This window comes from Pyxicephalus adspersus, chromosome 1 (assembly GCF_032062135.1).
Source record: "Pyxicephalus adspersus chromosome 1, UCB_Pads_2.0, whole genome shotgun sequence".
Taxonomy (NCBI): Eukaryota; Metazoa; Chordata; class Amphibia; order Anura; family Pyxicephalidae; genus Pyxicephalus; species Pyxicephalus adspersus.
The window spans coordinates 146,468,160-146,489,765 of NC_092858.1; the positions used below are offsets into that span (position 1 = coordinate 146,468,160).

At 37.1% G+C, this 21,606-nt stretch overlaps 1 protein-coding gene across 3 annotated transcripts; it reads right to left on the reverse strand.

Moving 5' to 3' along the window:
* Positions 1-357: 357 nt before the first annotated feature.
* RAB34 (RAB34, member RAS oncogene family) lies at positions 358-20,709 on the reverse strand. Of its 3 annotated transcripts, none has more exons than XM_072430256.1 (11): positions 20,579-20,709; positions 16,047-16,140; positions 12,072-12,163; positions 9,231-9,299; positions 7,091-7,192; positions 5,778-5,842; positions 4,890-4,941; positions 4,730-4,811; positions 4,373-4,463; positions 3,350-3,457; positions 358-2,241 (listed from the first exon to the last, which is right to left on the reverse strand). In XM_072430256.1, the coding sequence occupies exons 2-11, from the start codon at positions 16,098-16,100 to the stop codon at positions 2,174-2,176; spliced, it is 783 nt and encodes a 260-aa protein (XP_072286357.1). In that variant the 5' UTR covers positions 16,101-16,140; positions 20,579-20,709; the 3' UTR covers positions 358-2,173. The 3 variants fall into 3 exon arrangements, with proteins under 3 accessions (XP_072286357.1, XP_072286366.1, XP_072286349.1); XM_072430265.1 differs by lacking the exon at positions 20,579-20,709 and adding an exon at positions 20,099-20,247 and having other exon boundaries at positions 9,231-9,296; XM_072430248.1 differs by lacking the exon at positions 20,579-20,709 and adding an exon at positions 20,099-20,247.
* Between the last annotated feature and the right edge of the window lie 897 nt (positions 20,710-21,606).

Genomic DNA, 21,606 nt, shown 5'->3' on the forward strand with positions numbered 1-21,606 from the left:
AAATAATTGATAACAAATAGCAAATGTCTTTTAAGAAATCCACTCCAGGTTTGTTGGATCACCCAGCTTCACCAATGAAATTGTATCCTTTCCACTCTTGGAGAGCTTCAATAAATCAGACCCGATGGGAGGAACACATAGAGGAATTGATTGTGCTTGTATGTAGAAAGCTTACTAAAAGATATGTGGTAATCCTGCAAGTAATTTTTCATGGCACTGTAATACAACGAAATCTAATATTAAAATGTAAAAATGTGGAGTGTAAAGAGTCTGCCCAAGGCTTTAACATTTGACTACACATAACTTAACATGTACAGACAAGTCTAGAAAGAAAATGAAATTATGAATAAAAACAGCTTTCATCTGACAATTCATAAAAAATTATATTTTTCAAGCATTACAAAGAGGCTTAACAATGCAGCATAAAAAATTGCATACAAATATTCTTTATTGCAATATCCCCATGCATAATAAGCTGTGGTAATCCATGTCTGTGTATTTCATTTTATTAATTTCCGTTCATTAAAAGGGGTTTATTTCAAATTTAATTTTTTGACTGCAATTTTATAGAACATTACTTTCAAGTCTGAGCTCGGGAATTCATATTTAACTCTAACATTTTTTAAAAACGTATATACAAACACTAAAGGGTAAACTAATATTTCATCCTAAAAAAAACTGTTTTTGTGAGGCTGAGCAATTAAATATCAAGCTCAATAGAAAGCATACTGTTTTTTGTTTTTAAAGCTCACATTTTTAAGCTTTCATTATAAGCAAAACCTAACACAATTTCATATGATAAGAGGTATGATTTATTATTTAATGGTTCATATACAGGTTTGTAAATGTTCCATCTAGTGCATACCGTGTACAACAGAATAGAATCAGTAATCCTGTTTCAGGTGAAGTGATTTGCTTATAGTTATAGGTTTAGTTGATATCCAGCCTCCTCCAATGCCAATACCTTTATTGCCAGTACCACCTTCACCCACTGGTCAACAAATCCCAGGAACAAATCTGGGTAAGCTCTGTATTGGAGCTTACACTGGGTGAATGATCTCATTTTCCCCACTTGTCTGCTTTTGGGCTTGATGGTTGACTGCCTAACCGCCTAACATTGTGTTGTGGTAGTAGGAGGAGGAAGCAGCATCTTCCCCAATGCTAAGAAGTACTGGATATTTTACAGGACATCCCCTGGAAAATAGAAGGGTAAGTAAGAATCAGCAGTGGAGGGGCTCAGATATCCAACAAATAAGTTGCTTATCCTGAAGACATATATCTCCACCCTTCATCATCCAAATGCCCATACAAGCACCTCTACTAAGACGCTAGTGTGTGACGTCTGGATGACGAACAGGAATTAGTGCCAGGAGAACCAAGATTTCTCATCAACTGAAGACTCTGTACACTTTACCTTTCTTTTTAGGCCAAGTTAAAATGACTTAGGCTGAACAAACCCTGTATATGTAACGAGTAAAAAAGATTTCCCCAAAAACAAATCTACACAGTATACAAATATACATAAAATCGATGATTTTTAAAATTAAAATTAAGTAATGATAATATGATTTTTAAATAAACTGATAACAGTCGTGTGTATAACTAAAACCTGTAAACGGACTAACACTTCCCTTTAAAATATGCAATTTGTGCAAAATGTTTTTGGCTGTCAGGGGGTCTATACAGCTGGGATATGAATAATAACTTTAATCATCAATGCCCATCCCTTCCAATGGGTCTCAGCATGACTATTGGACACATCTGTGTCTACCATCTCCTTTTTTTAAAACAAAAATCTTGTACATAAGGCAATAGAAAAATACTTGTACAGTAATGTTTAGTTCTCTACCAAGCCTTAAAACACTGAATTTGTCAGTGAGGTGAAGTTGGGCTGTAAATTTTACTCTGCACAGAATATTGCCCCCCCCCCCCCCCAATTCTTTTGGCTAAACAATCTTTGAGAAGGGATTGCAGAACTTTTCCCTGCAATGTACTACAGACCACTGGCAGAATAGGGATACAATATTCTTGTCATATCTGGTTGAAAACAAATAAACAAGCCCTGGGTACCCCCGGGGACACGGCAGGGCACACCTCTCTTCCACTTTTTGTGGCCATAAAACATTTTGGTGTTTTGGTGTTCAGTGCAAATATCCGCCTTTGTTGTCCTCCATCACTGGCAACACTTTTGCTTGTTCTTCTTCGAGGATTGATACAAATTTCTATCATTGCTATTTATCCCTGGAAATGAAAACCTTTGGTTAAGTTACATTGTACAAATTTGCGCTTATATTGCTAATCCTACCTCACTGGGAATGAAAATGAGGGAACCCACAATTTTACATTTCCACCAGAACAGAAACAGGCAAAATTTGGGACACATTCCCATTTCAACCTTTCTACATATATATTGGCTTTACATATACTTACATACACTTTGTGAATCCTAATGCCAAGAAGCCTCTAAATGTGTTCTTTTGACACAGGGCAGCAGAATCAACTCTATGTCTAATTTATTATCCTGTATATTGCAGAAAGTTTTTCTGAATTAAACACTACATAAAATCATGAAAACCAGCAGAATTGTTTAATGTACTGCATACCCAACATCATTTTTTTAGTTGTAGGATAGAGCAAAAAAAATGTTAAAATCTATTTTTGCTATCTGTGTCCCATTAGGGAGATGTTTGTCCTTTTGTATTGAATCACAGCAGGAAATAAGAAAATATCTCTGCAAAGTAAGCAAAATCCCCTTTTTGTACATTGTAACTGGAACAACATTTCTTATTATTTTTTTTCAGGTTACAAATCAAAATGTTAGATTTCAGACAGCTCTAAAAACCTGAAAATTGTTCTGGCCTTTTCCTATTTTATTCAATTCAATCTGGGTTTAGATACACTTTAATTCATGTATTTTTCATAGTATTTTTTATATGGCAATAGTCATATGTTACAAAGTGATGTACATGAATAGCAATGTGTTAGGCATATACCAACTCTACGCTGAATAACCCCATATTTTTTTCTGAGTACACCTTATCAAGGAGTAATAACCCATCTCAAAAAAATGAATACGCTAAAATGGATTTTAATGTAACAATATATGTGTGTGTTATATATAATAGGTCATTATGAATCTAGAATAGATCTTCAATATCTAGAAACTGTTAACAGTAATGATCAGCCTGGAATTGTCGCCACCTGCTGGTTGTTAGTAAGCATTGTAGCTTAGATCACACTGCAATGCAAACTCTCCTTTTTATTAGGAAAGTAGTGATTGCTAAGAAATAACACTAACTACACCAAATACATGTGTACAATCATGTCTAGTTTAAAGATTCATACTTACTCACTACTTCCCCAATTTTTCTGGCATTCGTTTTCTCCAGCTCAGCCAGCACACTAGCCTCAAATGTCAAAGATGCCACACGGAAAAAGAATTCTTTCACGTTTTCGCCTAAAATGGTAAAAGGAAAAAAATGACATTTATAAAGAAAAACTTTACTAGTTACAATAACTGAGATGTATTTTACTTTCCAGTGCCCACTATTTCCTGTACCCAAAGGAGATAAAAATGTGGCAGAGATGAGTTTATCAGTTTTCTGCTTCTTTATCACTTTCCAATTACAGGCTGGGGACAGGCACAAGACCTAATATTAATGACTACTGCATATAGAAAAATCAGGTCCCTGGCCCGCCAGACCAGGCTGTTATTTGTAATGAGGCTGTATAAGTCTCAAGACTGGATGGACAGATATATAAATCATTTGACAGGTAAACCAGTTCTCTTATATGCATTTTATCTATTTGCTTTTAAGTAACAAAAATAAACTATATTCTGTCTGGATCAAGCTTCTTGTAATTGGAACCATGCTCTTATTGTGTGGTGAGCTTCACATACCTGAGATTAGAGGATGGTATGGATTACAGTGCCTAAACTACAACCTCTTACCAGTTGCCTAACTTAAGGTCCACAATTGCTATTCCAGCGAATACGCAAACACCATTAACACTTTTCACCAAACTCTAACCCATGAAAACTCCACCTTCTCTAAGCCAATCAACTTCTATAACCCATCAATCTTGCACAGATTGTCCCTATACAGGAGGCTCATTCACCTCCAGCCTAGCCAACAACCTTTGTTTATCTGCCACTTTGTTATATACAACCCACCAGCAGCTTCCATCAAAGCTGCTTTATAACAAAGCTGCTTTGCTAGTAATAAATGTAAGATATATGGACATATTCCACTGTATGCAACTAACTATCAAGACAAGACTGAAAACCCTGCACATAAGGGAAAAACTGTAGGTCTCTCTTAGTTTAATACAGCTGACATTAGGCATGGAGATGTTTAGCTTTGTGAAGTACCTGTTAATGAGGACACCGACCAGTATTCTGCTTGCATCTCTTTGGCCACTTTTATTGCATCCTGCTCCATGAGCGCGTACTGAGAGGGTGACTGTACAAAGAATGCAACACCAAGAGTTAGTCACAGATTCTATAATAAATAGACCCCATTACCCAAATATATAAAGATTTTTTATAATATTTAGATAGCACAAACTATATATAATTAAATACTGATGTAAGACAGTTTGAATGAACATAGTGATTAAACACATATTGATATTATCATAAAAAGACAAAGAAAAAAGCAGATTCTACCTGACTTTTTTATTTTTCCAGGGCTCTTAGAATAAAGAAATACAATATCACTATACTTACAATGAGATCTTTCTTTGATCCAACCAGGAAAAGCAGCACAGAGGACGGATCGTTTTCTTTTAATGCATCCTGCAGCCATTGCCTGATAGGTAATACAATAAATTACTTGCAATGCTAAAACAGAACTATACTGTACATGTGTCATGCAAAATGTACTTACTTTGTGTGTTCCAGGGATGAAATATTTGACAGGTCAAAGGTCACAATAATAGCTGGAAGACAAATAATGAAAGATTTAAATTATGTTTTTTTTTTATCCACATATAGGTTTTGATGTAGGTTCAACATATGGATTGGCCGTTACTGTGTAAATAACTTTTTTTGCTTTTTCATTTTTCAAATTTATTATTACATATTTTCAATGGGAATGCTCCTGGCTGAAGTGATCAGGAAAGATTTCTAATAACAATGTGATTTTTGCCAGGTAAAAAAAACAACAAAACAAAAACATACACCAATATTATTGTTTTTAAACAGAATAAGTGCTTATTGCAATGTTCTCCCAGTTTATTAAGGGTGGATTTTTAATTCCTTGCAAATCCAAAAAACATTCATTTGAAATATTAAAAATAAATTGCGAGGTGGAGATGACAGATCATTTTTTTTTATAATGAAAATGTAGTGATTGCCTATAAGCCTTTTATCCTAGTACTATTAGAGTTGGATGCGGGTAGGTATGCCCTTTAAATGGTGGCAGCAAATGTGGACCCCAGTAATTTTGTTACTTGCCCTCATGGTAGATTTCTGAAGGATATCCAGGCAATGCAACATTTTAAAATGCACAGGTCACTTTGGTAAATAATTGGGAAATTACATCATAAAACATTCCCTTGAAATTGAAATGTTTTCTGCTTTTAAATGATTTAAAAAATATATCCATGCTACGGTGCAACTGAAATATGAATTTTCGTTCATTCGTTCATCATTCATTTCGATATAAGTATAGTCTTTTTATTTTTTAAAAAAATGCAAGAATTAAAATAACAAGAAAGCCACCATAAGTAATACTACCAATAAAAATTACTAATAAACATATCCTACTGCATACCTTGAGCACCTCTGTAATAAGTGGAGGCAATACACTTAAACCTCTCTTGTCCTGCCGTGTCCCATCTAGTAGAAGAGAGGAAATAAAGGAATTACATATGATCATGTCTGCTTTTCCATACAATACACAGGAATATAACAAGGTCTGCACGCTGTGGACATTGCGGTGTGGTTAAAAAAATTCATTGTAAAATATTAGAGTACTATACTGGTTGGACAAATAAACAATAACAGCTTAAAGAAGCATTGTGTGTGACTGTATATAATTTTTTGCTTATCCTTTCTGTTCTTACTTTCCCCATCGTATATGCTGTGTTATTCTATATTTGTCTTACTATTGTAAATCTTAATAAAAATAAAAATGTTAAAAAAAAGCCTTGTGGTCATTGTATGGCAATATGTATTGTCACTTAACTGAAAATTAGTTTCAGACACCTAAACAAAATTACACATCATATGTATGCCCACAATGTATCAATATTCCATATTATTTATACGAAAGTATTAAGTGGAAATTAGGTAATACCTATAACCTTGTACACTGAAATTATAGGATCTGTGTGTTTTCAGCATAAAGAATCTCTCAATGCAGATTTAGGGAAGATTGCAGACAGGGGGTACTTGCTTTGTAAATAGGAGGTTGTGGTTATGAAGTTTAAACCTAGCTTTTGAGGTTCAATTGATTTAATAATTGTGAGTTTATTGATAAGAGCCCACTTTAGGTGTTAGGCTATGTACACACGTGCAATAATTGTTGTTGGAAAGGATCTTTAACAAGCCTTTTTAACGACAAAAGACTGAACGATGAAAGAATGAACGAGGCACATACAGCACCGCTCTGTTCTATGGAGAGGGGAGAACAACGGAGCAGCACCCTGCTGCGCTCTCTCCCCTTCACTTCCATTAAGATTGTTGTCACCCATCATTGATGGATCTGCCAGGATGGCCGTTTGGACAATGGACGACGAGCGCTGTACACACGCCAGATTCTCGTCCAGTATCCGCCCTGAGCCGATTATCGGACGAGAACCATTGCACGTGTGTACTTATCCTTAAGTGAAGAATCAAGATGGAGATTAGGGGTTAAGGGCTCACTTGTGGGGTTCTGTTACACGTTTAATTTAGGTTAAGTGTTGGGGGCTTCTTTAATGCATGCTAATGAAATGTAGATTCACCACTCTTACTAGCACCCTGAATCAGGTGTCTCTCATAGAAAACGTCAGGCACTAGAAATATATGCATACACTTCTAATCTTCTATAACCAACATGAATACCTGAAATGTAATGGTAAATCTGTTTTTTTTTATACTTACAGCTGTAAACTGAATGGAACTCCCAGGATCTCAAACCTCTCCATTTCAAAATCCACCCCGATCGTCGCTTTGTAGTTTTTATCAAATACATCTTTGCAAAACCTTTAAAAAGTAAAACAACATAGATTTATAAAAAACAATCTAAAAAATATGAGAAAACAAAGCAATAGATCAGACATAATCCTTTGTTTGTTGCTTTAAATAACGTATTAGATCCGGATGAGTTGTACATAACAGGTATATAATCACAATTTACAAAAAAAAGAAAGTTTTCTGAAATTGTGTAGAGGGGTGAAGTGTAAGAGCCTGGTTTTTACTTCTGTCTGACTTCCTGTGTTTGTAACACATGTTTCCCCTATTAGGTATTAGAGTCACAGGCATAAAAATTTAAAGGAATTCTATAAATAGAATAAACCCGACAGAGGTTCAGAATTATATAAAAGTTTGGCTGTAGTTGGACTTCATGCGGCCATACAAAGAAAAAGACATTTACAATATACTTATGGGACCCTGAATTGTGTTCTCCTAATCTTACATGCTGTACATTCACTCCTAATATAGGCATAAATTAGAAAAACGTGGTCTGGTTTTATTAGCAAGGGTTAAAGGAGAATAGGCTGCGTATTTCTCCTTATTATTGGTAGAAAGGCTTTTGTGCCCTCCTGCTTTTATTCCCAGTATGTCTATGCTTCATGTACATTTAGATTCTTCTGCTAGCATGGCACTTTTAGAAGTATATTGAAAGATTATGAATGTCATTTCCGCCAAAATCTGAGACACACTAGTCTTCATCATCTGTACACTTCCTGATGTCACTTCCATAGCTGGTAGTGAAAGCACATTTTACATCTATCCTATAATATATATCTTAAATTTCCACTATACATGAAGCCATGTATAGTGGAACCGGTAACCTGTGTGACAGTCATATAATGTTAATTAAATTATGCTGCTCAGATAAACAGAGCCCAACATTCAGGGTAGTCATATAAGGATAGTATGGTATATTCAGTATAGTATTAGGCTTGGCAACTACTATCTATTAGACTCAGATAAACAGAGCCCAACATTCAGGGTAGTCATATAAGGATAGTATGGTATATTCAGTATAGTATTAGGCTTGGCAACTACTATCTATTAGAATAAGATTTTTTTTGGTTTCTAAACTATCATTTCCAACATTACCACTAAGCTTTGAAGACCTACAATGAGCTGTATTGCTTAGTCATTGAAAAAATAATAGTTGAACAAATCTTTAGGCAGACAGTTGCCTAATTATTATTTAGTTATACTATTTATATAGGTATCTAATATGTACAGTAAGATATGTGCGACTGCATTCTATGCAAGTTTTAATATAAATGGGAAATAAAATGAGGATAATAGTGCTCCACAGATGTGAGCTTTAAAATGTGTCACGTTAAATAATGTCCAGCTATCCTAGAACATCTTAGTGGTGGTGTAATAAAAACTAGGGATGAGTGAATTTTTAAAATAAATTTGGTCTTGTGGCAAATTGGGCCGTTCCCGCTTACCAAACATGTAGACTAGAATGGTCTTTGTAAATTAGGCAGGCTGTCAGCTCCACTTCCCTGATTGCTGTTGCAGCCCTGTACTATGTGTTCTTAGATAGAGTTTGTCTATCCAGGAACACAGTGTGAGTCTCACGGCTGGCTGCTCATGAATGAATGCAGCGTGGGAAAGATCCTCTGATTTTTCCCACGGCAGCATTAATTCATAAACAGAAGCTGCATGACTCACTCTGCGAGGAGGAGTATTGTGGCTGCATTTATGAATGGAGCCATGAGAATCCTCCTCTCAGTAAGAGATCCCCAGGCAGCACAGCCCTCATTCTGACCTGTAGTGCCTGGGGATCGCTTACTGACAGGATGATTCCCACGGCTGTATTTATGAATGTAGCCACAATAATCCTCCTATAGTGATTTCCGATGGTTGACCCATTGGAACATCGAGGAAATTTTGGCCAGAGGCATTCTCGCTCACCCCTAATAAAAACACCCTGACATGAGTTTACTCAAATGTCTTCATGGAAAGCAAAGCTATTGAGTGATCATTTTTGCTGGGGAATAGCCAACTTTCATTTTACCTCTTGTAGGCTTTTATATCCCCATTCTCTTACCTATTTATCATGCATGTCTTTCCCACTGAAAGGTCACCAACCACTATAACCTTGGAGATCCTAAATCTGCTGAAAATGAAAAAGAAACAATAAATCTTCACATCAGAAAAAGATAATAAAATAAACTAGGAAATCAAAATTATGTACACATAATATAAAATTAGTCCCTTGCAGACAATAAGAGTAGAAAATCTGGCAGCACTGTGTGAATTTAGCATTGTACAGACTGGGTTTTCTGGCAATAACTGTCGTTGGAAATGATCTTTCACAATCCTTTCCAACGACAAACGACTGCACATTGCATGAATGAGTGCTGTACATAGATCGCGTTCTCCTTTATGTAGAGGGGAGGGGGAGAACGACGAAGCAGCACCCTGCAGCGCTTTCACCCCCTTCACTTTCATTACATCGTTCGTCCCCCAGCACTGTACACATGCAAGATTCTCATTCGATATCAGCCCTGAGCCAATTATCAGACTAGAACCATTGCACGTGTGTACGGAGCCTTACTAAACTTAGAAACAATCTGTTTGATCATTCATCCAGTGACAGAAGAAAGAACTGTTTAATTCTATGGAAAGGGAGGGGAAGGACAAGCGGGAGACATCCAGTGGTGCTTTCCTACCTAGGAAATGATAGCAGTTGTTCCCAGATTATTTAGTGATCTGTCACAATAGAACGCTAAACAACATTGGGGGTTTGTTGTACACACGCTAGATTTTTGCCTGAAACAATTGGGATTGTTATAAAGATAACATTAGGAGAAGTCTGCCATGACTGATTTTGCCTCTGGGGAAGAAACTTTAATTCTTTTCCATCAGTTCCACTTTCTGACCCATGGGCTGCATACTAGGCCAGTAAAATAATGATGAGCTTACCAGAAAATGACGTTTAACATGGAAATGCTGATTATCTGGATGTGTACATTAGTCAGTGGGCTAAAATTACAATTAACAATTAAATTTTTACTTTCCCCTATCTTCATGGCTTTATGCTTGTTATTGGGTCATTCACTCAGAAAGTAATAAAGCCAAGGAACAGCTAGGCAACCAGCATTTATAGAGGGAGATCAGCAAAGGGAACTTAAATATTACAGACTTCCGTTGCAATCTGTGTGCTAAGGGCGGGAATTCTACAAATAACGTAGAATTAGGAATATAGGAATATAACATAGCTAATAGGAATATAGGAAGTTTAGGAACTTCAATATTACAGACCTCCCTTGCAATCTGTGTGCTAAGGGCGGAAATTCTACAAATAACGTAGAATTAGGAATATAGGAATATAACGTAGCTAATAGGATTATAGGAAGTTTCTAAAAACATGAAGCTGCTGTTCCCACCAATGAATCATGACAATTGCCTTAATAATCACATTTTTATGTTCTCATTTCCAGCGCATATGAAAGCTTTATTGCTCTGCAGAACAATCTTCACATTGCAAAAACATATTAACTAGATTTAGTATTAAAGCAGAACATGGACTGGGCTATTTTATAGGGTGCACAGTGACTGTTGTCTTCTAAAACAGCTTGGTAGGGATTTAGGGGTTAAACAGTGTGTATAGTGCAAGAAGTGAATCAAGCAGCAGAGGTGTCAGAAGTAAACTGCTGCCTCCATGGAAAATGTGATGCTACTAAACTTCTTGACTAGTAAACAGCATTCATTGAAAAGCAAAGGCGTCTTGGAACAGGAAGGGTAACCACACCGCAATAGGAATTCAGCCCAGAAAGGATGTTCGGAATTAAGGAGAGTCTGGGTGTGAAGGAATGAACACAAGGCACTGAGAAAAATAACTGTGAAAAAGCAAAACCAAGACTAAAAATAACTTTTTCTAGAAGACTTCTTCTTATTATAACACTGCCCTCATCCCAGCAGAGCTATCTGGTACAGATGACTGTTATAACGGCACACAGTGTGTATGTACCATGAAAACACAGGACATAAACAGGGAAGACACATTTTTTTAGGTTTAGGTTCGGGCAGCAGTATTTATTTATACTTCATGAATGAAATGGTGACAAGTGCCATTTACACAGTTAGTGGGAATGTTTTTAGACGTTCAATTTTCTTTCTACAATTTAAAATTATACTGAAAGGTCAACTGGCTTCTTCTAAGTGGGTCCTTTAGTGTTCTTTTATAAATGAAATGGGGACAATGATTGACCTGATTTAATAAAGCTCTCCAAGTCTGGAGAAGATACATTTTAATAGGTGAAGCTGGGTGATCCAGCCTGGAACCAACTTCTTAAAAGTCATTTGCTATTTGTTAGCAAATGTTTTCGATCCTGGACCATTCCAGGTTTACAGAAAATGTATTCTTTCCAGTCTTGGAGAGCTTTAATAAATTAGGCCCAATGCCTCTGGGTACTCTGTATAGTGCTAAATAACAAGTACAGAAACACAGGAAATAAAAAAATCATGACTTCTAAACTCAGCTATTACTAGCCTGTAAGTCCAGAGAATTGGGAACATTTTAACTGATTCAGACACAGAAAATAAGAGCTATTGATACGTTGAAAGCATTTGGTGAAGAAAAGGAATGGTAAGCCACCCGCTTATGTAAGCAAAGATCTGCATAACACAATTTGCACAAATTTAAGGCATTCAATAGCCCCCGCATAACGTATGGGTCATACCAGTGCTGCCATTATCAATAGCATAGCAGAATGAATTTCCAGGCAGTGATTGGGGTGGTGGAGGGGAAGTACGCTATTTACATGTGTTAGATACACAGGTATTTACAGTAAAAAACAATAGACCTACCCCACAGTCCCTGTGTTACCTTAGATACACAGGTATTAGATACACAGGTATTTACAGTAAAAAACAATAGACCTACCCCACAGTCCCTGTTCGTTGTTGCTTGCATGCACTGGTCACTTTGGAGTGAAAGGAGTCTCTGGTATGAAGACATGCCTCTTTCTTAAAACACTAGAAGAAAATAAATGCACAAACAGTATTTATTATACACCGCTGATGACATTTTGTCTTGTTTTTCAATGAAAGACTGGTGGTAAGCTTTCCCTAACCTAAGGACCTTTAAACAATCGTTCACACTTTTTCTTAAGGCACAGACCATGACAGATCGCTAGGCGTTTACAATAAGGGCCTGGTTTATTGAAGCTGGGTGATCCAGGAAACCTGTCAAGCATTTAAAACATTTGAAAGCAAATAGAAAATGACTGAAGAAAATAATTCCAGGTTTGCTGTATCACCCAGCTTCACTGATGAAAGTGTATCCTCTCCAGCTTTTTGAGAGCTTTAATAAATCAGGCCCTAAGAATCAGGAATATCACAAAAATAAAAATTTCACAGCAATGGGAAACTTTTAGCAGCAAATGGCCCATCAGCAACTATACATTTTTACTACAGGTATAGGAATATTTCCTTTTTAATGGTTATTTAAAATGTTTTACAAAAGTAACATTTTTCTTTTTACATTTTCTTCATTTACTGGTCCTTTGATATGTATATTACATCCTCACAAAAGCAGAAAAGCTAACAAAAATCTTTCAATGTTACAGAAAGTTTCGTTAGCATAGTTTTAATTTGCCCTCCTTATAAAGGAGGCCGTTGATGCTCTCCAGCAGTGCTGAGTCTGATGTTTGTGTTGTCTCTGCTCCAGGCACAAGTTCCATCCAGGCAACAGCTGAGAAAGTAAAATCTGACTTCCTGTCTGGCACCGACACCACCACTGCGCTCTGCCGTCTTGCACAACCTCCTTGCATAGACATGAAGTCCTGAGGCCACATCTACAACATTGGGACCACACAGGGCGAAAGCTTTGGGAGTTTACCAAGAGAAGGGTGTCATTTTACATACAAAGTGTACTGGAAAAAGGAGTTCTTACAAAGTATATGAAGCTACATATTTCTGATTATCAAATAAAAATTATGTGCAGTAAACTAAACTATCAGATTTAAAGAACATTTAACTTCCCCATATATTACAATGAGATTAACGCTACATACAGATGCTCTGCTCTATATCAGCCTTTCTCAACATGGGGGAACCCTGGAAATAACTTCAGATCTTCAATGAACCCCAGCTATACTTACTATATCCACGGCTCACAGAACACTAATGTAGTGGTCAGTAGAAAGAATGCCATCCTTAAAGATAGGCAAAAAGATCATTGGTGTCACCTAAAAACTGCTCATTTGCTTGGGAATCTCTAGCAATCTCTGGAGGAACCCTGGTTGAGAAACTGTTGTAGGTGAAGGTTTGTGATTGTTTCAGACAATAATCTGACATCTGTACAGCATTCCCCCAACATCGCTTAGTGAACTATTGCCAAGGACCCCTGCTGATTTCTATAAGGGAGGATGCAGCGGGGTACCTCCTGCTCAACCTTTCCCTCCCCTCTTTATAGAACAAACAGCAATGTCTGCACAACACTCCTTGGTTCTGTCACTTATGATTGTTTCCAGCAACAATTATTGCAAATGTGCATAGCAAAAAGCATAAAACAACTGTAAGGTACATACAGTAACTTTCCATTATGTCCTCTGTCATTATCACAAGAATGTGTCAGTGGAGAGAGGAGAGCATTGAGGAGGAGGATTCCGCCAACAAGGAGAATTAATAGTAAATAGGAGGGGCAGATTTTCTGCCTTTTCCTATTACTCATTTAATATCCCAACATAGCAGGACATCATGCACAACCCACAGATCCCACATCATCATGTGATAGGATTTACAGAAGGAGCCGGCAGACTAATGTCTCATACAGTATGCTGGTATGGATTACAGCAACATTACTGCTCTTTGTACTGTGCAACTGCAGCGTGATAATATAACTTCTTATTCCGGCACAGAAATAACAAGACACATTAGATGTTCACTTCCACAGTAAAAAGCAAAAGAATTCCAGATTTTCTGTTATTCTTACACAGAAAAAAAGCCTAGATTCAAAGCAATGGTTTATAGTAAAGAATACTTATCTAGTTATTTTATGAATTATAAATTGATTTTGAACTGTGTTCAGATTAGTATACAACCCTTGCAATTTAGAATATAACTATATATAAATAAAAATTTGTGCTATGGCAATTCATTTTAAATTCATCTGCACATACTTCCTGATCCTGCCAGTAAAGTCCACCTATTGTAGCTTCCTGTGATAGTGCGACAACGATGCTGTACTGCTTCCGAATTCACAGCAGAATTGCCACTCTAATGTAGGCTGTGACAGCTTGTTTTACAATAGTATGAGAAGATGTTGAGTGTGTGTGGTTATCAGAAATGTCATTGCTCATTTACAAGCTTGTGTATGGAGTTTATATGTATGGTTTCCTCCTACTTGCCATACTGGTGGATTAAATATCTTCTCCATAAATTGTCCTTAATGTCACCAAACACCGAACATTTGCTAACACATAGCAATTGACTTAAAGAAATCCATTTCAGATTTGGTAGATCACCCAGGTTCACCAATGAAAATGTATCCTCTCCAGCCTTGGAGAGCTTTAATAAATCAGGCCCAATATGTCAGCACTAACTGAATATATTATAAAAACAGAAATATTATTAACCGTTCCCACTGCTTTCTGTATTGTCTGCACTGCCTGTCCCGAAACTCTGTAAGCTGCAGTGTCTAGGAAGGGGGAGCATGTAAGAAACAAATAAAGGAGGATTTGGCTCACTCAGGGAAAATAATAATATAATATAATTCAGGTGCATTGTGTTAACTGAATTTGGGACTATTAGATCATTATACAGGGACCCTTAAATGTATCTCAGCATTACATTAAGTGCAGTGGTTACAGTACATCCCTTTATTTAATTAAAAGCTACAAAGAACAATAATTAAGCCAATGCAAAAACTAATATGATAAATAGGCAGATTATTTATGACTGACTGTTATGGTCCACTGACATAGCAAATTGCTGTACAGTAAGAATCACCCTTAAATGACTGAATGTCAATATGTCAGCATTCCAATAAATGATTCATCTTTTCTTTCCTAACATGCTGATATGTTGCAGTCTTGCACATACTTTTATCTTCATTCTAAAACCAACTGTCTGTAAAATGTCTCTTAGAAGTGCCTCTGGGGCAAACACAGTGACTCATTAGGGCAGATTCATTATAATTGCAGATTGTTTCAGTGCTTGTACACAGTGTAATGGAGGTTTGGGGGGGGGTCAGTAGTGGAGGAGTACAGAAAATGTTCATTTTGTGTGTAAATCAATTTCCAAAATGAAGACTTTGTGCTTTGTGTAATCCATTCATAACACATATATTCATTTTTGTATGTGAAAGCACCAAACACAATTATATTCAGAAGAATATTTTAATAAGAATAATATTTTGTTATATAAAAAAACACAACAAAAATGTTTAATTTAAAGAGTTTGTCCATGTTGACTAACGTTAGATTCTAAGTTAAGTTTCAGTTAAAGGAAGGAGCAGGGTTTTCATTACACTATTCTGTTCACTAATGAACTAAAAACTAGGTGGGATTTCTTTTTATACCAGCACAATATATTGGCTCTGCTACAAGCAATGTTACATTTGGCAAGGACTTACTTGGGATAACTGTGGGCAGGCAAATCTTTAAGAAGAAATGCCCTGCCATAAACTGCATACCTCTGGGTCCTTCTGCTTTACACATACTGGATGTAGTATGTTCTACAGAGATTTCACAACCTGAAAAGTATTATTATTATTCATTGATCCCTAACCCCATCTAGTCCTCAAAAATAATGGCTTAACATGGCACATTTAAGGGGGACTCCACATGACCAGCCCTATATTGTGCGCAAAGAGGCCAGAAGTGAGGTGCGGCAAATATCCAGTTGCATGTCTTACCTGGGGCAGATCTGCAACTATCCGGTCCCGCCGCACTGGAGGTAGCACGCTCATTGTTATCTGTAGTCAAGATTCCAGGCTTTGTTTTTAAATCCTTTGTAATAAAAGTATAAAGTAGGGTTAATCAGTTAATAAACGAAAACGAAAAGAAAAGAAAAAGAACTTACTAGCATGCACATTTCAACAAATCTGACATTTTAAAATTGGTACTAATAAGAGTTTTCTTTTCTATTCCTGCAAATCTAAGCTCCAATATAATTAGCAACTGTTAGTGGCAAATAAACAAGTATTCCAGCATATAACATTATTAAATGTTGCACAGTCAAACTTTGACACGGCCCAGGTAATTGGTCATAATAAACCTGATTTACTAAAAGGTAGGAAATCATATGTAGAATAATTTTTCAAAATGGAGTTTCTGCTTTCCATAATTAGTTGTCTTTAGGTCTTCCCAGGTTTACTCACACACCTTAGTAAATGAGGTGCTTTGTTTTACAATGTTCAGCAAACAATTGTATACACATAAAGATAACAGTACATGACAGCCAGGACATTGATTTGACAGATGGAGAAGGTTGGACAATATCTACTTTGTGGATGCAGATTAGAAAAAATAAATAAGTGCAGTGACTTGTACAGAGATCTTAATTGAAACACACTGTCCAGTGAATGTGAGTCTGCTAAAAGATTCTAATCATTATGATGTCCTTCTGTGTAAAAAACACTTTCAGTGTACTGTGTATACTTGAATATAAACCAATATTGTTTGTGAAATTACACTGTATTTTTAAAGTCAATTTATTTTTAGATTGTTGACCCCCAACTAGCAAAGCACACAGCGGAGTGTGGCAGGTGGGTTGGAGAAATGGTACTCCCTGTTCCCGAATTGGGTCTCCATCATATATCAGCTATGTACATCGTACACTGCCTGCCACATTGTTGTAGGTTTTAATCACCATTGCCATAATTCTAAATGGTTATTCAGCTTCATTGTGGATTCAAGGAAAAGTTACGGTGGTAGGAAGCAAAACCTACAATGAGACAGAATGATGAAGCACAGGACAAGCAGAAAGCAGGAATCAGATGAATGACACATAAGAGACCCAATGGTACAAAGAAGGTAGGAGAGTACCATTCAATATATATTTGATTCAACCAGGTTTACAGGTAAAAAATTAAGTTACGTAGACCCCTACAAATAACTTTACGTATTTTCTCCCTTTTAGTTTATTAAATATACTGTTAAAAAGCCTTCTGTTATATTTGATCAGTCTAAAAACATAAATAAATAAAAATGATCTGTTGATTCTGCCAGACATCTGACGAGCTTCTAACTTTGGGTACACTTTGAATTAGCTGATTTATTATCACTTAGCAAATGTTAACAGCACACATTTTTCGAAGAAGAGAAGTTCCCAAAGCATACAGCCTAGGGGGACATATCTACCCCTTGGTATATACAGTACAGAGAGTTAGTGTTGTCACCCTGGGACAGAAAATGTGTTAATGGCAGGATTACCAGGTAAGCATAAAGAACAAAATAACCACCATATCTGAGGACTGGTAAGCTGCAATCAGCTCTAACAGATAATTCTAATGTGAGACCATATCTAACATTAAACAGGTACAGTGAAATAAAGTGTATTTTTTTTTTTGGATAAAGCAGGAAGGATTACACTTTCAAAGCAGCAGGTTGCCCTGTCTATGCCACCCTGTCCATGTTCTCTGGGAATTGTGCTTACTTTGAGGTCAGAACTGCACAGAGGATTAATTATTTACTTGTGGTTTGCTAAGGTACATACTAATGTCATTACACATGAGAAAAGAAGCATTTTTGCATTTGTGGTTGCAGAACTATCTTTAAAAAATGTGTTGTTTTGTAGCTATTATAATAATAGTAAGCTATGTATAACCCTAATTATTATCTAAAATTATCTATGTCTAATCCTATGCATTTACATAAAGACATTATTACATTTTAACTAAAAGCGGTGCAGGGGGCAGAAACATTGCGCCACGAATAGTGGAAGGCCAACATTTTTAGGTTAGTCACAGCCCTAACCAAAACCTAAAATAAATAGCACTTGCTTTTTGCTTGTAAAAACGAACCAGCAACTAAGACCATGCTTGGACAACAAATTGGCAATTTTGACATTACCTGGGCAACAAATGGGAAATTGTAACCAAACAAAGGTAACAAAAGGAAACGCATGAGAATAGATGGACAACAAAGGGAGTAATGTGGCAGTACTCAGGCAACAAATGGGCTTTATATAGGTAAATAAATACATGGACAATTGTAGCTCCGTCTAACTTTATCTCTACTGACCCCCCTTTTACCCCCAGTCCTGCCTTGCAGTTATATCCTTTGGATGTAGTGTTATTCATGTCCCCTAATTAGAGGGCCAGCTAGACCACTGAGATCATAGACAACATTAAATACCTGACAGTGGTCGGAAGAAATTGTTTTCCATGGTGATAGTGATTCTAACAGCCATGTGGGGCTGGGTTGGTGTTTTTTCCCATTACTGGTTCTGCTGACTACATTTTAACAGACAACAAGTAAGCGGTAATTCTCAATTGCAATACAGAATAGAGAAAAAAAGTACTTTTTTAAATTGAGCTGGGAAAGAAAACAGATTTTTCCTCTCTTCTTGTTGGTTAAAAGAAATGTCAAAAGGACAATAAATGAGGAGAAACCTCTAACTAAAGATAAAGGATAAGTTCACCTTTCTAAAACTTAGATTGTCCTAACCTAACCCACCTCCACCGCAGCAGCAAAACTGCTTCTGCTACAAAGCCTTCTGCCCACCTTTCAGGGTTTTTTTTTTGGGCAAGGATGGTTCACTGTACAAGCTTGGCACATTTCTGTGCTGAGACAAAGTAGCTCCTGATTGCATGGGTAGGAGGTACATTATCCCCATATGGCCAGTAAATATGGCCTGGTAGAGGACCAAGTGAGGATGACAAAGGCTAGGACTTAGTGACAAGGGACATCACAGCCATTGCAATGCTGGCGGGGGGCACTTTGGCAAGTATATGCGCCATAATGTGCAAATATGCTTCTACTGCTATATTACCTCTGCTTCAGGCTATCAAGCTTTCAAATTTCACCATCAATAACAGACAACAAATTCAAATAAACATTGATTGTATCACAATGCACACGCACAACTCAGCATAGTTCCTGCACTGGAGTTCCATCATCCCAACGCAGCCAATCAAGATGGCCAAAAATCCAAAAACAAGAAATAAAAGTAAGAACATGTTGGTGACCACAATGAAACAGGTACAGGTGAGAGTAAAAAAATGTGTGTGGGCAGGTAAGATTATTTAATTGCAGAAGGGACATTAAAGGACCTGGCTGCTTGCATTTTTTAAAAAAAAGTGTTTAATTCTGCTTTAAATGCTATTGCCTGCACTAATAAAAGTGTGTTATTTAATCCATTAACGTGTCTTTCATTAGGGCAGCTTAATAAAAATATTCATGCCAGCCATGCACAAAAGCACGAGACACCTATTGTATGCTGCTATCCCACCTCTTAGATTGTAAGCTTCTTTGGGCAGTGCCCCCTCTCCTCCTGTATCCCTATGTCTGTTTTTCATTTGCTATCCCTATTTTATGTACAGCGCTGTGTAATATGTTGGCGCTATATAAATCCTGTTTATTGATAATAATGTACTAGTATGCATTGCCATGTGTTGCATGCAGCTCACTACACCACAAAGCAAACATCTGAAAAGGCTATTATTATTATTATTATTATTATTATTAATATGAATAAACAGGATTTATATAGCACCAACATATTAAGCAGCACTGTATATTAAATAGGGGTTGCAAATGTCATCTGAATACAGTGACACAGAAGAGGACCCTGCCCAGAAAAGCTTACAATGTAGGAGGTTGTAATTTCACATACTGCTATAATTTCACATACTGCAAAGACAAACATAATTCTCAAAAACTCTCTAAAGACAGATAAAAAAAACAGACAAGAATCCTATTTATTTTATGGGATACTTTGTAAAAGTTTGTTAAACTTCCTTACCTCACCAATGAAACATGTCATAGAGGATAATCCCAATGTGAGCAGGAGAGCCAGGGCTTGATCATCCCTAAACAATGCTAGACAAAGCCTGAGAGGGGTGAAGTCTGCAGAACTGTGGCAGTAATATGAGAGCAGGAAATTCCAAGAGATCTGAAGCACATCTAACACATGAAGCAGCAGCAGCATCACAGCCCTATGTACAACACAGGCATGGTAACAGCTTGTAACAACACAAGCTCCATCACAGTCCATGACACTGTGTACATAACAATGACCTGATATCTAATACATGCAATGCATCATGGAGCCAAACAGAAGAGATTCTAAAGAAAGATTTGTAAATATAATATTGTAAAATGAAAACACAAAAGCAGCATGCCTTGTGAATGTCTGTGACCACATGAGTGTATATGACCACAGACAGACAAGGGGGGATACCATCTGCGATGCCAGAGAACTAATATTGGGGAGCTGGCTTACCTGGCATAGATGAGGAGCTCCCACAATGGATGCCACCCCAACCCAGACACAAGAGAAGGAGGCGGTCCAGCTGCTTGCAGCTGCTTCTTGTTACTCAGTCGCCTGGCAATTATTCCCAGCTCTGATTCCTCCCCTGCTGCTGGCTCTGTGCTCCTTGCTGAAGTTTATTGGGGGTGTTTGCAGAGACTAATAGACTAAGAAGCTGCTAAAAAGTTCCTGCATGCCCCATGCTGGGAGAAGAGGTGGCAAAAAAAGGATGGAGACTCAGCACTGATTCACTTTCCCTCCCCCTTAACATTCATCCCTTTATTAGACCTGTTACTTCTCAATGTGACACAGAACATTCACCCTCAGGCTACTGGCTTTCTACATGGAAATAGTCTTGTTAATAAAATACAAACCAACATTGCTCTTGTTTCGTGTTATGGCTACATTTCCAAAGGGTTTTACAACTTTATATGAGAGAAAAGAGAGAACAGATCGCTTTCTACAATATAACCCATCATGATCAAATTGTAGAATTCCATTGTTTCTCATTCAGTTTACAAAGGGATGAAAAATCAAGTTCTATATATCCTAGTCCAGCCATACTTTAAGACTAACTAAACTCAAAAATGCCTAAAACAAAAAAAAAATCCACTTACCTTCAATCCTGCAGCGCAGTTGATCAGCCTGGAGCTGGGCACCACAATCTTCACCTCTTCTTTCTGGTTCTTCTTCCTACGTCATCCAACCCAGGCGGGAGATCGGGTGATAAAGGTCCGAAAAAAACTTGCCAATCCCACTGCGCATCAGCAAATTTTTCTCTTCTCACGAAAAGGTTCCTTCTGCGCATGCCCTAGATGCTCGGGCACACGCAGAAGGAGCACCCAAGAGCCTCCCGGGATGCGTGATGTAGGTATACTGGGAGACTTTGTGCTCCCATTCATTCTTAATCGCCTAAAAAAAGGCGTTGCACTTAAAAAACAAACAGAATTTTTACCTTACATAAAAGGGTTGTCTACCCTTTTATGGAAAATGAAATTTCT

Excerpts from the sequence above, each read along its gene's own strand:
- RAB34 (XM_072430256.1), bottom strand. The coding sequence starts at position 16,100 with ATGAGCGTGCTACCTCCAGTGCGGCGGGACCGGATAGTTGCAGATCTG. Across the intron at positions 9,300-12,071 it reads CAACGAACAGGGACTGTGGG|CAGATTTAGGATCTCCAAGG; the intron begins GTAGGTCTATTG and ends TTTCATTTTCAG. Across the intron at positions 4,812-4,889 it reads TCATCCCTGGAACACACAAA|GCAATGGCTGCAGGATGCAT; the intron begins GTAAGTACATTT and ends ATTACCTATCAG.